The 18,367-nt window shown below is 50.3% G+C and overlaps 1 protein-coding gene across 3 annotated transcripts; it reads right to left on the reverse strand.

Annotated features, from left to right (window-relative positions):
* Positions 1-712: 712 nt before the first annotated feature.
* Positions 713-16,990, reverse strand: TBC1D20 (TBC1 domain family member 20). Of its 3 annotated transcripts, XR_012154606.2 has the most exons (9): positions 16,838-16,990; positions 11,960-12,145; positions 10,644-10,724; positions 8,923-9,133; positions 7,777-7,878; positions 6,512-6,653; positions 5,445-5,629; positions 3,617-4,266; positions 713-1,369 (listed from the first exon to the last, which is right to left on the reverse strand). XR_012154606.2 is itself a non-coding variant. In XM_073308747.2 (8 exons), exons 1-8 carry the CDS (start codon positions 16,881-16,883, stop codon positions 4,011-4,013), a joined length of 1,209 nt encoding a protein of 402 aa, XP_073164848.1. In that variant the 5' UTR covers positions 16,884-16,990; the 3' UTR covers positions 713-4,010. The 3 variants fall into 3 exon arrangements, 2 of the variants coding, with proteins under 2 accessions (XP_073164848.1, XP_073164849.1); XM_073308747.2 differs by having other exon boundaries at positions 713-4,266; XM_073308748.1 differs by having other exon boundaries at positions 713-4,266; positions 8,923-9,109; positions 16,838-16,988.
* Positions 16,991-18,367: the final 1,377 nt, after the last annotated feature.

Genomic DNA, 18,367 nt, shown 5'->3' on the forward strand with positions numbered 1-18,367 from the left:
GCTGCTCTTGTGCTTGGGGTGGGCTGCGTTTCACCCGCGGATGAAGTCATACGTCCACTATAACATTCCTACAACATAAAAAACTTTAAACGCTATTATGAAAATTACTTCTTGGAAGGAAGTCACAGCACGCTAAAAATAGCATCAGCCCACTCTAGTGAACAGTCACCTGCTACCACGTGCCTGCTACACGTCATGGAGCTGGGGAGAGGGACGCCGGCAGCGTCTGCAGGGCTGAACAGAGCGTGGAGGAGGGTTACTAATGAACTCAAACCCAGCTGCAGATGGTGCCTCCGGGCTGGGGTCAATGAGCGAGCTGCCCAAAGGACTGGATGGGTGCCACAGCCTCCTTTCGAGGTGGCTAAGAGTGACCTGGGCAACATGAGCAGCATCTCTGGCCATGGCACTAAGTGCATTTCAGCTTCTCCCTGCTCACCCACCCGTTCTCTCGTCCTTTCCCCTTCCTCAGTTCAGAAGTGAACCTGTGGCAAATAGGGAACTAGAAACAATGACGTTCCTTGAGCAGCGACACACCTGAGTTGGTGGCAGAGCTGGAAACAGAACCACTGGGTGACTCACTCACTGCAGAGCAAGGCCAGCTCCAGGCTCAGGGGGAGACAGAAAAACCAATTTGGCACCTCACAAGCTGCAAGCCACGTGCCTGGGCAGACAGAGCCACTAGCCCCGAGGCACAGTCACACTGGGGAAGGTATGTGGTAACCGGGTATTGCTCTTTATTTTACACAGTTCTGTACAAATCAGCATTTACACATGTATACAAGTCTTTGTACAGCATAAACCACCTGAAGAAAACAGTGTCTTTCAGGAGGGGCCATCCCGGCCTCCTCCGTGAAGGTGTAAAAAGAGAATGAAACTGGTACGTTCCTGGAGAGCCCGAGTGCAGTCCAGGGACCCTCAGCCACAGAAGGGTACTGAAGGTCCAGTAACCCCTCCACGCAGAAATGAGCTTACACATGGGCTGGAAACCACTCTGAGCGTGTAAGCCAGGGGTTCACGCTTAGGTGTGGGAGGTGTTTGACTAAATCCCCAAGCTGTACTGGTTTCTAGCAGCATCTCCAGGCTACCTGCTAGGCCTTTTGATCTGTACACGCAAGGGGAAATCACACTCAGTGCCACAGGAGGTCCCTGCAATGGCACCTTCTGTTGCTTTACTAGGCATACGGAAGGCAAGCAGGGATGTTTGTGTTTTTCCCTCAGGAGTCAGTAAGATCAAGTCTCCTCTTCCCTGCGTGTGCTGGAGGACCAGAGAGCTGGAACAGGCACTCTCGTATCCTGTTAACTGAAGCATGGATAGAGGATTTCAACCTTTAACAAAGATCTTTCCTGCCAACTGCGTCTGGTGCTGAAGCTAGAGGTGTTAACAGGAAAAACAATGTTAAAAGTTGACTATAACTCTCAACTACTCATTATTTGCTCCTCGATACTTGTGATATCAATCCTACCAGCTCTCTAGTTGCCCAGCATCTGATAAGCAAAGCAGGTGAGACAAGACCTGAATTTCTAATGTTTAAAAAACAAAAACAAAAAAACAGCAGAAAGATTTTCAGATTGGGGAGGGAACTCCTTTCCGGCTGCCTTTACACAACAGAAAAGGCCACATCCCCCCACACTGTATTTTAATTATACAGGTCAGGCAGGATTTGCAGAAGCCCCTGAATTAGGAGCATAAACCCCACTGAATGGGACTTATACTCCCAACTCACCTCAGTGCTTTGGAAAAATCCTCCCACACACTCCCTCTCTTCTTAATTCCCGGCCTGGGCCTATCACAAACCACATCAAGTTAAACACAGGCCAAACGCTGCAGAAGGGCTCATCTCTCTTGGTAGCTATATAGGAAGGTATCTTCTGTTTCAATGAGATCAACTACAAGCATCCAAGGTGCCCCTGATGGAACCAGGGTCCTGGGTTTGTATTTAGGCAAGGAAGGTAAACCATGTGAGAAAATAACCCCTGGGGGAGAGCACCCTCCTCTTCTAGGAGTGGATTTTTTTTATTTATTTTTTTTAATAAAGTGCTTCATTTAACAGCTCTTCCCATACCCGCAACTCCATTTATTGCAGAGGATATCACCAGCAACTTCCCATTGGTTGGGCAGCCCACTCCCATGCAGCCAGAAATTGACAATACCTTTTAAACCTGCAGCATGTTAGAAGACATGCCAGCAAAGGGGAGGAGTGATTGCTTGAGTGGAAACAACCTGATCACTGACTAGCCAGATGTCACTAGAAAGCAAGGTGCCCACAAAGAAGGGCCAACAACAGAAAGGGGAATTGTGCAAATTTCCTCCTTGCTGTTTTGTTTTTGTTTGTTGAATCAAAACATACCACAGACATCAGCAACTGCAGGAGCAAAGGGCAATTTTTTTGCTCAGAGCCCTGCTCCGATCCGATAAAGTTATGCTTGGATAAGGTGCACACTGCTATGCTATCTAGGCACTATTACTTCCTTACGCTGCAGTTCTGAATGGCATGGTGCCTTCAGGACTGAGGGCACAGTCAGAGTCCCTCAGATATAAAACTGACTATATTAAGAATAAAAGGCTCCAGATTACTGCAGAGCACAAAGCTTCTAGTATATTCAGATTTCCTTAACTCTTCAACCAACACCTAATTTCCATGTGTGTAACTGCTGGAAACGGGGGCAGACGGCATTAGGTGGGATGCAGTAGGGGACAATCAGTCACCTCAGAAGCTGTGGGGCAGGGTAAGGGCACTTGTGGGAGAGGTTAGCAGCAATGGAGGAGGAGGTAGAGATGTGTAGTGTCTATTGGCTTAGTTTAAGTTAGACAGTACTAGGTGCTTGGAGGTTTTGGGGCTGGGAGGAGGAGAAGCTGGCGGCAAATCTGGTGAGCAGCTGGGCTGTAAGCACCTGGGGTCAATTTCTGGAAAAGTCACTCACCTGCAGCATTTTAAGGGTTGATATGAAAGTCTGAACAGTTAGTTGGAGAGATTTTAAAGGGGCTTCCAGTGGCAATGGCTTCTGTCCTGCTGCAAGCTACTGTGGGAAGAATCTTTTAGTTTAAAGGCTGTGTTTAAAAGTTAGCAATTGAAATGGCTTCTCTTGGTGTAGTAACACTAGCTGGTATGGCCTGGCAAGTAACTGTTCTCACCTGAGGCAAATAATTCACACTCAGCCCTGTCTCATCTTGCTGAACGGAAAGAACCAACTACGCTTATTACCAGTCAAGTTGGTGTGGCTGGCTGAGAGCTGACCTCTCTCCAGCAGACCAGAAAAAGCCCATGGATGTTCCCTCCTGTAAACATACTAGACTGGGGAGATTAGGACACTAATGTAACTCATGCTGTTAGACAGTGGTGACAACCTTGAACCCTAATGTTGGTCTAGGTGGTCTATTCCCATGACAGGAATTTGCGAAACGGGTCTGTTCTACTAAAACGTTGCCTGCAGAGCAAGAAAAAGATCAGAGTGTTGATAAGTCCACGACTCTTTAGACAGCGGAGTGCTCTGGGGAGGCCAGAAAGGGGTGCCCTGGAACCAGAAAGCTACTTACATCATTCGTCAGGAGTCTAACCTCCCCCAACCCACTGAGTTCCCAGACTGATTGCTAGTGCAGATGTGACCGCTCATCTACCTGAAAATATTTCGTTGTTTCCTTTCCCATTACACTCTGGGGAGACTCTGCAGGTGTCCAGTCAGTGCGTGTGAAACCTGACCAGCCAGGCTGTTCCAGGCATTGCCAGCTCAGGAAGTGTTAGCTTCTAATTCCTCAGAGTAAGAGAGGAGGCGTTTCCTTGCTGCTCAGGGAGGCGAGAACAAGGTGAGCATCCTCACATGGTGAGCACTGCTGCTGGGCCAGTCCCCCCCTGACTCGGAGACAAAGGCAAGTTGTGTTATGGAGGGCAGCAGGACTAGAAAACTCTCTACACCAGTCATTTTTAGACAATCCTTTCAATAAAGGAAACACCGTCCTCTCCTGCTATGGCAAGACGTGATCTTTAAATTGACAGGGCACCATTCTCCCTCCATCAGGGGAAAATCTGCAGTTCAAACTTGGGTGCCCATTCTAGTGCACTCTTCACCACGGCAAGAGCAGCTGCCCCCAATGCCACCGTCAGCCCCATCACTGCCAGCTTGACAAAGCGGTTGGTCCTTGGTTTTGTCAAGAAGGATTTTGTCCGTTCCTCCACTCGGAGCCGGTCCCTGAAGCGCTGTCGCAGCACAGCGTCTGGTCTCTGCTGGGCTGAAGCCAACTCAAAGTCTTTAAAGGTGGACGCAGCGGTCCTGCAAGTGAAAGAGACCGAAATAAAGAGAAAAGGAGCTGAAGGGGTCCTTCTGCACCCAGACACCCTTAGCCCACAGAAAGCTGCTCTGAGCAGGATGAGCTTCCTCAATATACTCCACCCTGCTGGCTGAATGAGAGCGATGAAGGAGCAGGGGACTGCGGACCTACACTGTCCTGAAAGCAACTAACTGAAGTGCAAAGAGAAATGTTGGTAGAAACACCTGCTCCACAAGATACTCCCAAAGCCAGAGGGATAAAGCCAGAGGGTGAGTGACTGCAAAAGATGGAAACCGGTGTTCTAAAGAGAACCTGAAAGAGACCCTTGGCATGGAAAAGCAGCACTCTGGAGTAGTGAGGCCCTTTCAGCTTTGCTGGTTTGACTAGGCATTAACAGAGCATTGCTAACACTTAGTTCATGGAGGAGAGGTCCATCAATGGCTATGAGCCAGGATGGGCAGGGATGGTGTCCCTAACCTCTGTTGCCGGAAGCTGGGAATGGGCAACAGGGGATGGATCACTTGATGATGACCCTCTGGGGCACCTGGCATTGGTCACAGTCAGAAGACAGGATACTGGGTTAGATGGAGCTTTGGTCTGACCCACTCTGGCCGTTCTTATGTTAGTCAGTCCCTAAGTACTGTTCTGCTGGTGTTCTATCCACCAGCCCCAAGAACAGTCCATCCAACAAACAGTGTATCATCTTAATACCACACTGAAAGCTGAACAAAGCTCTGCCCGTTAACCCGACCAAGTGCTATGGGGTTTAGATTTGTGTGGGGACCAAATGGCAGACAGGCGCTTTCGCTTTTGGACCCAGAGACGAGGAATCCCAGCCCACAGAAGGAATGGATCCAGCAGGGAGGGGGCAGCATAAGGGAAGTCCCAAGGGAGCGAGGATGCTGTCACAGAGTTTGTGCAGAAAAGGAAAAGGCAGAGCCTGATGGAATGACCCAATCTGTATGGCTTGGCTTTCTTTTAAAGAGCTGTGACTAGGTGAAATGGAACATTCTGCCTGCCCAGGTCCGAAGCACGAGGATTTAAAGCAGATGATCTGATCCTAGTCATACTCCATTCCTGCGAGCACTTTCTGAGATGGACACTGGGCTTCCCTCCTGAACTGCGCCAATGCTGCGTGCTGGGAGTTGCACAGCAAAAATGCACGCCGTCCAGCACTCACCTCTCAACACGCTGCTGTGCTGCCTTCCTGGCAAGCTCTGATGGAGGAAACTGGACAAAGAGATCCCCAGCTCTGCTAATCAGGGTTTCGTAAGGAAGGTCCTGCGGGATCTGGGACAAGAGATGGTGGACGGAAGCCATGTCGCATTCGCAGTCCAGAACCTCCTGCTCCCGATACAACACGATCTGCAAAGGGAAGGAAGCAGCAGCTCAGTGCTCTGGGGTAGGCTGGTGCCCTTTCTGTTTTCATTCACTACTGCTGCCTCTAGGGCCTGGAAGGAACTTGGTCTGCCATGAAAAGCATCCCTCCACCCCTCAATTCTAATGAATTCCTTGATCCAGCCTGAAGGCGCATATTAGAACATCACATTCTTGAGTGAGGAGACATAGTAAGTTCCCCTAGCTGCTCTGAAGCCATGAAAAGCTCCTGCCGGAGGTGCTGTGGCTTTGAGAGCAGTCCAAGACTCCTGAGCCAGGCCCAGTCAGTATCTGAACAAGGCACCCTGGGGTGAAACTGCTTTGGAAGCGACATTTGTTTAGGTGGCACTCAGATAAATGGCACATGGACACAAATCAGAAACCTGCTTGCAACCAAGCCCTTACTGTAAATAATGCCTTGGTAAGTCTCCATCTCAAATTGCAGTGGCAATGCCAAGAAAAAGAATTCCAGTCAGTATTGAACCCAGGGTCTGCCCAACACATTCACTCATTTCTGTAGTATGAAACAATAGGCTTAAGCTTGTTGTATATCCTGCTTCCCTCTTGGCCACACAGTGCAGCCATGACGACTGCCCTGTATGGGAATAGCAGGAAGGTGCATACAGCTAGGATTCTACTCCCAGGGTTCAGAGATCAGGGCAGTGGGCAAAGAGAGACATGTGATGTTCTTCACTAAAAACACACTGAACTCACTAAATCCCATTTCCTTGGAAAGGGCCTCAGGTACACCTGACATTCTAGATGGAACAGGGTTAGAAACCAATGCTGAATTCATTAGCCCCATCTGTGTAACTGTTAATGGTACACACTGGTTTCATTCACTTACAAAGTCACAACACTGATACCTACCACAGCAGCAAAGTAAATGGGCATCAGCGGGTGGCATGCCAGGAAGAAGTCATACAATCGCACCACGTGTCGGAAGTCAGCCAGGACATGCCCAAACCAGGTTATGAGCCAACTGAGTGCAAAGATGGTCCCCACTTCAGCACTGTGCAAACAGAAAACACCCAATTAGACAGCTCATCTGCTGCCAGAATCTCCTCTGCCACACCTCTCCAGTGTGGATAAAAGTACCTTCTGGTGATCCCTTAATGGCAGGGGTTCCTCCATTTCTGGATGGGCCATTGACCACCAGTGATGGGAGATTAGGGCCCAGCCCACCACTGTAACTGTGCCTCCCTCCCTCTGACAGACAGATGCTACCACCATGGAAACGCCCAGTACTGCACCACATACACTCAGGTGCATCTTGGAACGTCACATGTATCCGAAGATTCCCTCAGTTCCCAGATCACCACCGCGTGGAAGCGGTTCATTCAGAAAGGGGACAGTTCAATCACAAAGGTCGGGAGTTTGACCCTGGAGTCTCTCTTCAGAAGCGTTTTAAAGAGAGTGATGTATGCTGCACTCGTGTATAGCACACTGCACGCTATGTGTTACAAACCCTCCAGCCGGGCTCCCCACTCTGAGATGGACACTGGGCTTCCCTCTGGGAGTCAGCCGTCAACCTCATCACTACAGACATATTGCTTGCACAGTGGACAGCGCAGCCGTGGGTCTAGTGGGCAAGGGACTCTGAACAGAAGTTTGCCACTTCTGCTTTTCCCTGGACAGGTCCCCCCTTTCCCCGATTTCAACCCACCGCCATTTTTGAAAGAGGCCCCAATTATCCTCAGGGCCAATGATAAACTGCAGAAGGCCCCCAGAGGAGATGTCTCACGCCCACAAAACTATACAAACGAGGCAATCAGAACTGACTAATTAGAATTATGTTCCACACCAGCTGCTAATCATTTTGTCATGCAAGCACAGATGACAAGGAGCCAGGGTGGTGATGCCACAGTATGAACCAGCCCTCAAGACGCAGTGTAATGGCTTCAGAAGCAAGGGGCAGTGGGGCTGCTGGAAAACCAAGGGCCACAGGGGTTTCCGCATTTATCAGTGGTGGGGCCACCCCTCCATTTTGAGGAAAGCACCGCTGTGCTGTGCAGGCCCTGACCCAGCTGAGCCACACAGTGCCTTGGAATAACACCATGAGAACGGCAGGGCTTGGCTGGGAGCTGCTGCTGAGCCCCGTGAGAAAGGGAAAGGGTTGGTGAACCCTGACATACCTTTGCATGAAGTCATGGAGTTCAGGGTTCACCTGGTCTATAATGGGCATCAGGTAATTTAAAATGTGCTTGGTGTTGTCCATAGTTGGGTCCATAAAATCCCTGTCATGAGACAAACAAAAGCTCCATCAGGCTACAGTGTCATTCCGGTCCTGTTCACCACGGCGACTGCACAACACACAGAGCCAATCAGTAGTGAAGACACACTTGCAACCCAGTTGACCCCGGGGTGGGGCTGTCCCTACAACTGCATCTCGGAGCGCTGACCCTGTTGCATTCCACCCCTTCCAGAGGTCCAGTCTCACAACAAGGAGTCAGAAAAGAGCCAGGGACTCTGCCCTAGCACACCCTCTTCCCTGGAACAGCCACCTACCACTAGCAGTAAGAACTAACAGTGGGTCTACACATAACCTTGCACTGAAATTACAGCACTGATTTTATTCACACCTTTTGCTACGTCTGTGCACGCCTGAGTGCAGACAGGCCCAGAGTTAGGAAAATAATGTGAGCACAATCCTAATGCCTTCCCAGTGCCAAGGGTTGTAGCCAACAGCTCCCCAATGGGGGACGGGAGAAGACTCCCTTCAGAACCAGTCCAGAGGCCGACTTCCAGCCTGGCTGACACACACAACTCACTCAGATTCTCCCACGGTACCTGACCGTGCTCACCGCTGACCAGGTCCAGGACAGCCTACTGCACTGCGTGAAAAGTGAGCCATTGTCCTAGGCCACCCTGGGGGAAGCCATGGAAGTGAGAATGGAACAGGTGGTCACATGTGGGGCTATGAAGTGGGTTTTTAATGTACAGAGGCAGTGCATTCCACAATAGAACAACCAGCCCTCACTTCAGCTTTCCCCTCAGCATGGCTCTCTGTGAAGTCATTTGCTATTCACATCATTACCACAGCAGTTTCATAGCACCCCTGGCCTTGTTAGCACTGTCGGCTGAAAGCAGCCAGTCTGTTCATGCTTTGCTTTTCGGACTTATGGGGCCTTTTTGTTTTCCCTACATTTCCAGACTCTTCCCTATGTGAATGGCAGGTAAGGCTTCTCCACAACATGGGGCTTCTGACAGGGAAGGTGGGCAGGAAGCTCCTCGTCACCCCACTCTGCAGGAGACGTGCCACACGTGCCCAGCTGAAGTACCTGAGGTGGTGGGTCGAAAGCTTTTCCACAAGAGCAGTCGCCAGTCTCTCTCCCACGACCAGCAGAAAAGTGACCACAATGTCATGATAGCCCTGGTAGTAGTGCAGCTGGGGGTTGCGCTGTAAAACCTGCAGGATGATGTCGATCAGTTCTTCCTGGAGCCCTTCCCTCTGCTCATCTGGCATCCCTGTGGGGACAGCAGCAGATGGGCCTAGTGCAAGGCTGAGTCAGAGACCTGACAAGGTACCTGCCATGTACTGTGTCAGTCACCCACAGAATCCCAGGAGCAGTCTAACCAGCTCTACCATGCAGAGACAATCTCAATGTCCTGACAACTGTCAACCAACCCTATCTGAGCATGGGACTAGAAACTAACAACTCCTGGGTTCTAATCCTGGTTCTGGCAACTTCTGCAATGGCCTTTCGCAAGTTGCTTATCCCTTTGTGTTGCAGTTTTGTCATCTGTAAAATGGGAATATTAATATTCGCTTTGCAAGGATGGGGAGGATTTACTAGTGTTTGTAAAACATTTTGAAGGCTAAATTACACTCCATGCTTGTATATGCTGAGGATTTTAATTATTTTTAATATTCCAGAAGTCTGAATTAAACTAATCCACTTTCATGGAAACTGTGCTGGATTTGCAAAGCTCATAGAAGTGATCACACTGCCCACCTATAGACAGGGTTCTGCCCACTGACAGAAAGCATCTTTGGAACAGAACGCCATGTGTAGAGAAAACTGTAATCCACCTTTTGCCAGGACCCATATAAGTAGATACAGTGCCCCACAGCAGAACAAGCTTCACAAAATCCCAAGCAAGGTTTTGACAAGACAAAGATCTCCTTTTTTTGGTCTATTATGAATTCTAAGCATTGTCCAAATATGGCCATTCAAAAGGAATATGGTGTTAGCAGAACCTTGAGCAACAGGGATCTGCATGGTATCCACAATATACTGATGATCTGAATATACTAACTGTTTATACAAAGAAAAAAAGCAGGCAGTGAAAAGCAGTTTCTGCCCAGGAGCAACAAACAGCTGCTCTGCAAAGTCAGGTAACTGCTAGTACAAAAGGGTCTGTAAAGAGCACCAAGCACCAACCAACCATACGAACTAAGGAAAAGCAAGAAGGTTTTGTTATTAAATGTTGAGAGTTGAATAGGTTGGTGCATGACAGTCACTGGAAGGAACACGCTTTAGCAATGATTAAAAAAAACCAAAATCTACATAAATCGTTAGTGAACTCAGGCTCCAAACCCAGATATGTTTCAGCCCAAGATACATGTAGGAAAATGGTAAACCCCTCAATCACCGTACACGACTCTGTTGCATCCTATGAACAACAGCAGAATGGCCAGGGATGGTTATATCTGAGTCAGGCCTCTCTAGATATAGGGTGAGTTATAACTGTACCAGATGGGCTGGCTGAATGAGTCAGCAAGTTAAGGGTGAGAATTTAGTGTAGAAAGAACATGCTGACAAACAGCTGCAGTGCAAGGAAAAGCCTGAGGAAGCCTGCAGCCATATCTGAAATGGGTGTTGTGGCAAACAGATCGAAAAGGCCTTTCCAGAAGACTCCACTTCATTGGGCCCCTGGAGTGTTGCTCCTGCAGATCTACTCTGGCCCCAGAAGTGAGATGCATCACACGGAGGTGTGGGGACAGGGAGCTCCTGGTGCACATGGAGCTTCCCTGCTATAAACAGGAAGACCATCTCACCAGGTGGGAAGCGGCGCAGGGATCGCCTCACATCCAGTAACACCTGCTGGTAGTCTTCATTGTCCTCTCGCAGCTCCTTTCCTGATGGAGAAAGAAGAGCATTACAAACCCACCCAGGTCACTGAGTAGCATACAGAGAGCATTAGAGGGAGCTGGTTCAGAGAAGGACCCTGCATAAGTTAAGGACATGAAATTTAGGCTCCAAACTGTTCAAGTCCTCAATTTTAGATCCCCATTTTCACTTGTTACACATGAGTCCAGTACTGCTATACATTCTGGCACTGTCAATACCAATTTATGACATTTCAGTGCCAGAAATCAGGACACTAATTTCCTTGGTACAAACATCTTTTTAAGATCCTTACATCATCATCTTTCTTTGTCTTCGGCATAAGTCTTTGCCACATCACCATGCCACTGGAGTAAGGCAGAATATAGCTCTAAGACATTACATAGGGGTAGAGGCAACACCACACAGTTTAATAAACAGAAATTGAGTGAAATTAAGCATGGGTAGCTAAGATATTTAAAACACCGTAAGTGGAAGAAATAATTAGCGTGCCATAAGCCATGCACGCAGCTGTGTGGAGCTGAACATTAGTCCCCAGTCTCCTGCAGCTCTGCATTTTTAATTCAACCCTAGCTACTCAAGGGCAACCAGGAATGCACACTTTTGAACAGATATTTCCGCTCATAAAAACCCATCTTACACTCTGGGGGCTGTGGAAGTAAAAACCACTGCATATGGAACTCCTCCAGGTCTGTGTGTCACTAGAAAGCAAACTTTCCCTGCCTCAGATATGACTTACTTTATGTACAAGCTTCAATTTACATAAATTTGGCTACTGATTCACCCATGCCTAGGACAGGAACCTCCATTTAGTATTCAATAAAGCCAAGCTCCCATTCACGATAAAGGTAATTAAACTAGGTATGTTTGCAACATTGCAGCTTTTTGCTACTGGTTTAACGTGCATTTTGCAAGCTAATTACACCAGACCACATCAGCTGTGTTCCAAACACGCTTACTTCAATCAATGTGGCCAAACCGTAAAAGGGCTCTTACAGTGCAATGGAAAAATAAAAAATTCAGCTCGTTCCTGGATCTTCTATTCATATAATTAAATATGTAACGCAGGTGAAACCATGGGAATCATTCCGCGCCACAAGTATGATTCTCAAGCAAGTGCAATGGAAAAGGCATCTCAATTTACATGAAGAAAATGCAAGTTAAAAACAGCACAATTCAAACCCCAAGTATGTACAAAGATCACTAGAGTTTTTCCCAAAGCAGCAAAGAAAGGGCTTCTCAGTACCTGGAGCAGGAGGCAGATCATCTGTCTTCACATTGAGAAGCTTTGGCCATACTTTGCAACGAATCTCATCTGTCAGGAGACCCCCTTCACTGATTGCCATTCGTCTGAGTGCAGCCACATCAATGGGATCGCTGTTCAGGGCCTGATAAATCTCCGCTACTTTCCTTTTCTTCTTAGAATTATACTCTGCAAGAGGAACAAAAAATAAAGTGTCACGGTTACAGCTATAGTCCAGCATGCAAAACAAAGGCACATGCTCACAGATGCAAAGACCATGTAAAAAAATTGATCGAAAAAACATCTTGTGTCACCCCGGCTAGAGATGGGAGAGGCACAGGAGATAATTCACTCTGCTTCCCCTGCAAGGGCAGATTATGTGTGACCTATCATCAATGGATACCAAGAATCTTCACCAAAGGCCAAGCACAAGAATGGCACTTTCACCACTTAAAGTGCCAAGTCCGCTACCCTGCTACCGGCTCCGCAGGTCCTTCACACCTTGTGAGATCTCACTGGAATATGTGCCACTGTTCTTCAGATGACATATGCCTTCCGAAGCATCAGAGAAGCAATCACCAGTGTTCTACAGGGTCCTTTGTCCTTCCGTTCTAACACGACCTCAACAGAACTGCCATTGCACCTGATCCAGTAGTTACTACTCAAAGCCACTTGGCATCCAGTGCCGGGATGGCTCACCGTCCAGCTGAGGCGTTGAGGGTTTCATAAGATGGGTACGCTGCGGTCCTACTGTCTGGCAGCTAGACTCTAGTATTGTTGAGCTGAGCTTAACCCAAATCAGTACCGAGAAATATCACGTAACTGAACATTTCCCCAATGCTGCCATATGTGCACAGGAGTATTCACATTAGAATTATACTCACTTTCCATACAGATCACACCGACCCACCCCTCCGGAGCGTGGGGAGGATTTGTCAATTAATATTTGTAAAGTGATATGTCAGGGCTAAGTACTATCAAGCAAATATACCATGATGCCTTTATAGGACATTTGATTTTTAGGGACATCAGGTGGGGAAAAGAATGACACACACAATGCACGTAGTGAACTGCTTATTAACAGATTAAAGGCATTATACAGGATACAGAAATATTTCCTTACAGCAGATTCCAGCGTGGCCATATTTGCAGCGGGTTACTTGCCAGCACTGTGCTCTACGTGGGGAAAAACAGAAAGGCAGCTGAGAACCAGCTGATTTCCATACCCTTTGGCAGCAAAATCCTTCAGTATGTCTGAAGGTTTTGGTTGACAGCCATAGTTCCAATGAGTAAAATGAGAGAGCACATCTAGCCTGCCTTCAAAAGCTTTTCCAACAAGATCATGTTTGTGTGGCTTCCAGTCTAAACGCCACTCTCACCATCCATTATATAGCCCTTTTGATTTGGACTGCATTAATTTGGTACTAAGTCAGTCTGGATGAGATTTTTTGAGGAGGTAGGGGGGCAGGGAAGGAATGGACTAAAACTGGCCTAATGGAGAAAATTGTTGGTTTTCCCACCACACTTTCACGCACTGTAGTTTACAGCAGCCCTTTGAATATTTGATATCAGAAGTGTGTTTCCTCCCCACTGCTCTTGCACACTTGTCTGCTATGAGCGAGTTGCTCCTGAGTGCTCAGTTTATAGCGTTATGTTCTGAAGTGTCTGAATGAGAGAAATGGACAGGATGACAGGCTTTGCAAACACCTACAAACAAGTCAGTAACTCAAGTGGTGGATGGTACCCATCTAAACAGCATCCCTTTCAAAACTCATTGTGTATAGCTTGTTTTTCAATCAAGATGCAGTTCTGTTTAGTTTTTGAGAGGTCTGTAGCTCCCCTGTAAGGAACAAGTCACCTGATGCCAGTAAACAGAGAAAGTTATCAAAACCTCACCCAGTAATTCTACTATCCCTGTATTTCCTTTCTCCTCCCCGCTGCACACCAAGGTGTTAGTAAAAAGAAAAGGAGTACCTGTGGCACCTTAGAGACTAACCAATTTATTTAAGCATAAGCTTTCGTGAGCTACAGCTCACTTCATCGGATGCAAGCTTATGCTCAAATAAATTGGTTAGTCTCTAAGGTGCCACAAGTCCTCCTTTTCTTTTTGAGAATACAGACTAACACGGCTGTTACTCTGCAAGGCGTTAGTGTGTGAACAGAAGTTACCTCCTTTCTACTCAGCTACTGCCTACTGAAATCAAGCTTAAATGTCAACACTGGGCTTGCACATAGTGAATGAATCAGGAAGGAGGAGAGAAAACTTATAAAAAAGAAAGCTCAAAGAATTTAGGAAGCAACACCCAGAAAAGAAAATATATGCTGCACTGACCTCCCCAACAGTAAATTATTTTTAAAGTTTACTGGCGTGAAAACAGAGACCTGTTGTGTGGGGGTGGAAAGAACGCATGTTTTCAAACATGTTATTGATCCACCAACCATTTCTACTCAAGTCCCTAGGAAGTATCAATCACCACCATCTTGTCTGAGAGAAATGTGCAGCCAAAGGGATGAGGTAGGTTTTGCTATACAAGTAATTCCAGGTCCTCCATAAAATAAGGCTCAGCTGGCTGGTTTAAGTGGATTTTGTTTATGTCCAGGACTAAAGATGGAGCTCAGAGCCTGGGACTGGTGCTCTTTTACACAGTTGTACAAATAGAAAGCTAAATAAATAAATAAATCAAAGATGCCGATGATCACCTAGGCTGCTAAAGAGCTATATAGAGATGGTTACATGTACCAGTGTCTGATTTCAGTAATTATGCTGAGAGAACTCTACAATTCCAGTGGTACGCGGAAACAGAAAGCATTGGCACCGCACTGAAAATATTTAACACCTAGATAACACTTTGTAAAGATTGCAGCACTCCTATGATGGCAGCAAGTATTCCCTCATTTTACAGATGAGGAAATTGTCCATTGCTGCACGGGGAATGGAACTTCCAGCTCTACGTTCAAGCCACAGTCACTGAGCCCGTTAATCTCTCAGGCAACGGAAGAACAATTATATTCTGCTTGTCAAGACACAAAACTAAGACTGCCCTATTTGACTTGCCTTTTCCCCTAAATAGTCACTGGTTTCAGAGTAGCAGCCGTGTTAGTCTGTATCCGCAAAAAGAACAGGAGGTCTTGTGGCACCTTAGAGACTAACAAATTTATTAGAGCATAAGCTTTTGTGGGCTACAGCTCACTTCATCGGATGCGTAGAATGGATTCTAAGGTGCCACAAGTACTCCTGTTCTTTTTTTAAGTAGTCATTGGGATTACTCGTGCTTAAAGGTAAGCATGTGCACATTTGCAGGACTGGGGCCAATGTCACAAATAAGAAGAGAGTGGGTGTATTTGTATTTCCGAAGCACACCTGATTAGGGCTCTATGGCGGTAGTTGGTGCACAAACACAAGAAACAGTGCCCCCAAGAGCCTGGTTCAAGGGAAACAAAAGGTAACAGACAACAGGAAGGAAGGGGGATGAATGGCCGAAGGTAGCAGGACTGAAACCACACACTTACACTATCTGGGTTACTTTTTATAAATACTCTTGGAGGGTAACAAACCCTTTGCCTGTGTGTCATCAGTGGTCTGAACCCGGGCCGGGCTAGGGAGGGGGTGGGTGCGGGGCAGGGCGAGGCAGCAGGGGCCAGGCTGGGTTCGGTGCGGGGGCCGGGTCGGAGGAGGCAGCAGGGGCCGGTTTAGGGGGTGGGTGCGGGGCCGGGCTTGGTGCGGGGGGTGGGTGTGGGACCGGGCGAGGCAGCGGGGGCCGGGGCTAGGTATGGGGCCAGGCCAGGTGCGGGACTAGGAACGGGGGCGAGGCAGCGGGGGCTGGGTTGGGGCCGGGAGAGGCAGTGGGGCAGGGCCGGGGCCGGGCTAGGTGCGGGGGCGGGAAAGGCAGCGGGGATGGGGTGGGTGCGGGCCCAAGCTCAGTGCGGGAGGTGGTGCAGGGCCGGGAGAGGGAGCAGGTGCGGGGCCGGGCAGTGGGGGTTCGGTGCGGGACTGAGCTTGGTGCGGGGGGGTGGGTTGGGGGGGGGTGCGGGGGCAGGAGAGGCAGCGGGGGCGGGGTGGGTGGGGGGCCGGGCCCGGTGCGGGGGCTGGGCTGGGGGCTAGGTGCGGGGCGGGGTCAGGCAGTGGGGGCGGGACTTAGGAGCAGGAGCAGGGGCAGGGGCAGGGGCGGGGGGGGGGGTGGGTGCGGACCCAGGCTCGGTGCGGGGGGTGGGTGCGGGGCCGAGAGAGGGAGTAGGTGCGGGGCCGGGCTGGGTGCGGGGCCCAGACAGGCAGCGGGGGGTGGGGTGGGTGCGGGGCCAGGGCCGGCGAGGCAGCAGGGGCCGGGTTAGGGGGTGGGTGCGGGGGCGCGAGAGGCGGCGGGGTGGGTGCGGGGCCGGGCCGGGCGAGGCAGCGGGGGCGGGGCTGGGGCCGGGCTCGGTGCGGGGGGGGGGTACGGGGCCGGGGCCAGGGCCGGGCCGGGAGGTGGGGGCGGGGCCGGGCTCAGTGCGGGGGGGCCGGGGCCAGGGCCGGGCTCGGGCTCGGTGCGGGGGGGCCGGGGCCAGGGCCGGGCCGCGAGGTGGGGGCGGGGCCGGGCTCGGTGCGGGGGGGCCGGGGCCAGGGCCGGGCCGGGAGGTGGGGGCGGGGCCGGGCTCGGTGCGGGGGGTGGGGCCGGGGCCAGGGCCGGGCTCGGCAGCGGGGGCCGGGGCCGGGGCCGGGCTCGGCGCGGGGGGGTGACGGGCGGGCCCCCCGAGCGACGGCGGGGGAGAAGGGCCGCTGAGGCGCGAGCGGGGCCCGGCCCGAGCGCGGGGGCAGCTGGGACACGGGGGCTCCGGAGGGGCGGGGCCTGCAGACACCCTCCCCGCAGGCCGCGGCCGCGCGCGGGGCCCAGCCCCCCCCCGTACCGTGCGGCGCGGTACCGTCCGGCGGCGGCCTGCGCAGCAGGGACATGGTCTCCGGGCGCCGAAGCGCATCCCGGGCGGGCGGGGCCCGGCTCCGCTTCCTCTGCTAGCTCCGCCCACCGCGGCGCGCGCCCTGGCACGTCACCGCGCCGAGCGCGTGCGCCTGAGGCTCCCGTCCTACAGCCCGGGCGGAAGCGGCCAGTAGAAGCCACTGCGCCTGCGCCTCCGAGTGACACAGCTCCCGGAGCGTCCTGGCGCGTGCGCGGTCTCTCGCGCTTGCTGCACGGGGCAGGGGCGGCCCCCAGCCCTGCCAGCAAATCGGTGCAGGGCGCGGGTCCGTTCCTGCACCGCACGTGGGGGGCTGGGTGCAACCGCGTCAGACCTCAAAGCAAAGCGGTGCAAACCTGTCCCTCCTCCCCCTGCAAACTCGCTCCCGTCCTTACGCGGAGCCGTGGGGGGGACCTGCCCCTGCCCAATTTTCTGCGCTGAGAACTGGCCCTGGGTAAAGGATAAACCAAGGGTGCACCCAGGGAAAATACGCACTGGCCAGCCAGTAAAGCGACTGGAAACGACCAGAAAGATGCAGAGGTAGCTTGCACTAGGTGGTAGAATGGGGACACGTACAAAGCTAGCACTTGTGTCCCAGAGCTAGGGAGGTCTACCTGTGGATAGAAAAGGAGGACGTGTGGCACCTTAGAGACTAACAAATTTATGGGAGCATAAGCTTTCGTGGGCTACAGCTCGCTTCATCGGATGCATTCAGGGGATAGGGCCACAGGCATCGAGTTATCTAGGGAGTGAGTAATCCTAGTGCATAAAACAAAATTTTCTACAGGAGCCTTTGTGGTGTGGAGCAGGCTTGAAGAAAAGCTCTTCATATAAGAAACATGAGGGGCAGGTAGTCAAATACACAAGGAAGCCCCTGTCCTGAAAAAGCCCTTGGTCTAGGCTAGATGAGTAATGAAAATCAGATTTTAGGAGGCAAGAACAGTACACAAAACTAAAACAGACCAAATCAGTTACATTATATGACAATCAGCTTGACCTCCTTGAAATCAGTCAGTACAGTTGATTTACTCTGGGTACGTAGATGACAGACATGAAGCTAGTGTGTATCAATCAATGTTAATGGTGAATGATATAGGACAGGCACTTAGGCTATAGAACTCAGTCAATGAAACAAGTGCCACTCACTTTCATGTTAAATTCTCCAGCCCAACACTCAAACAATGTTACAAACCAGCCAACAACCATCCAGAGAAGGGAAAAGATGCTTTTTATGATTTGTCACAGGATGTGTTAGACACTTATGTTTTGGGATCTTGGTTACGGATAATTTTAACACACAGGGTGGACGTAACAATAATGGGTTAGATTAAGTTATGGGCATATACAGCAGGGGTGTAGAGATGAAGTGAAATGGTGAATGAGTAGCAGAAATTCATATTGAACAACCTAGTGACAGATGGAACAATATTCCCTCAAAGAAATTCATAAAGTGACAGCACCCCAGAAGGTACTATGAAGGACCAG

The sequence above is a fragment of the Lepidochelys kempii genome, chromosome 13, assembly GCF_965140285.1.
Source record: "Lepidochelys kempii isolate rLepKem1 chromosome 13, rLepKem1.hap1, whole genome shotgun sequence".
NCBI classification, from domain to species: Eukaryota; Metazoa; Chordata; order Testudines; family Cheloniidae; genus Lepidochelys; species Lepidochelys kempii.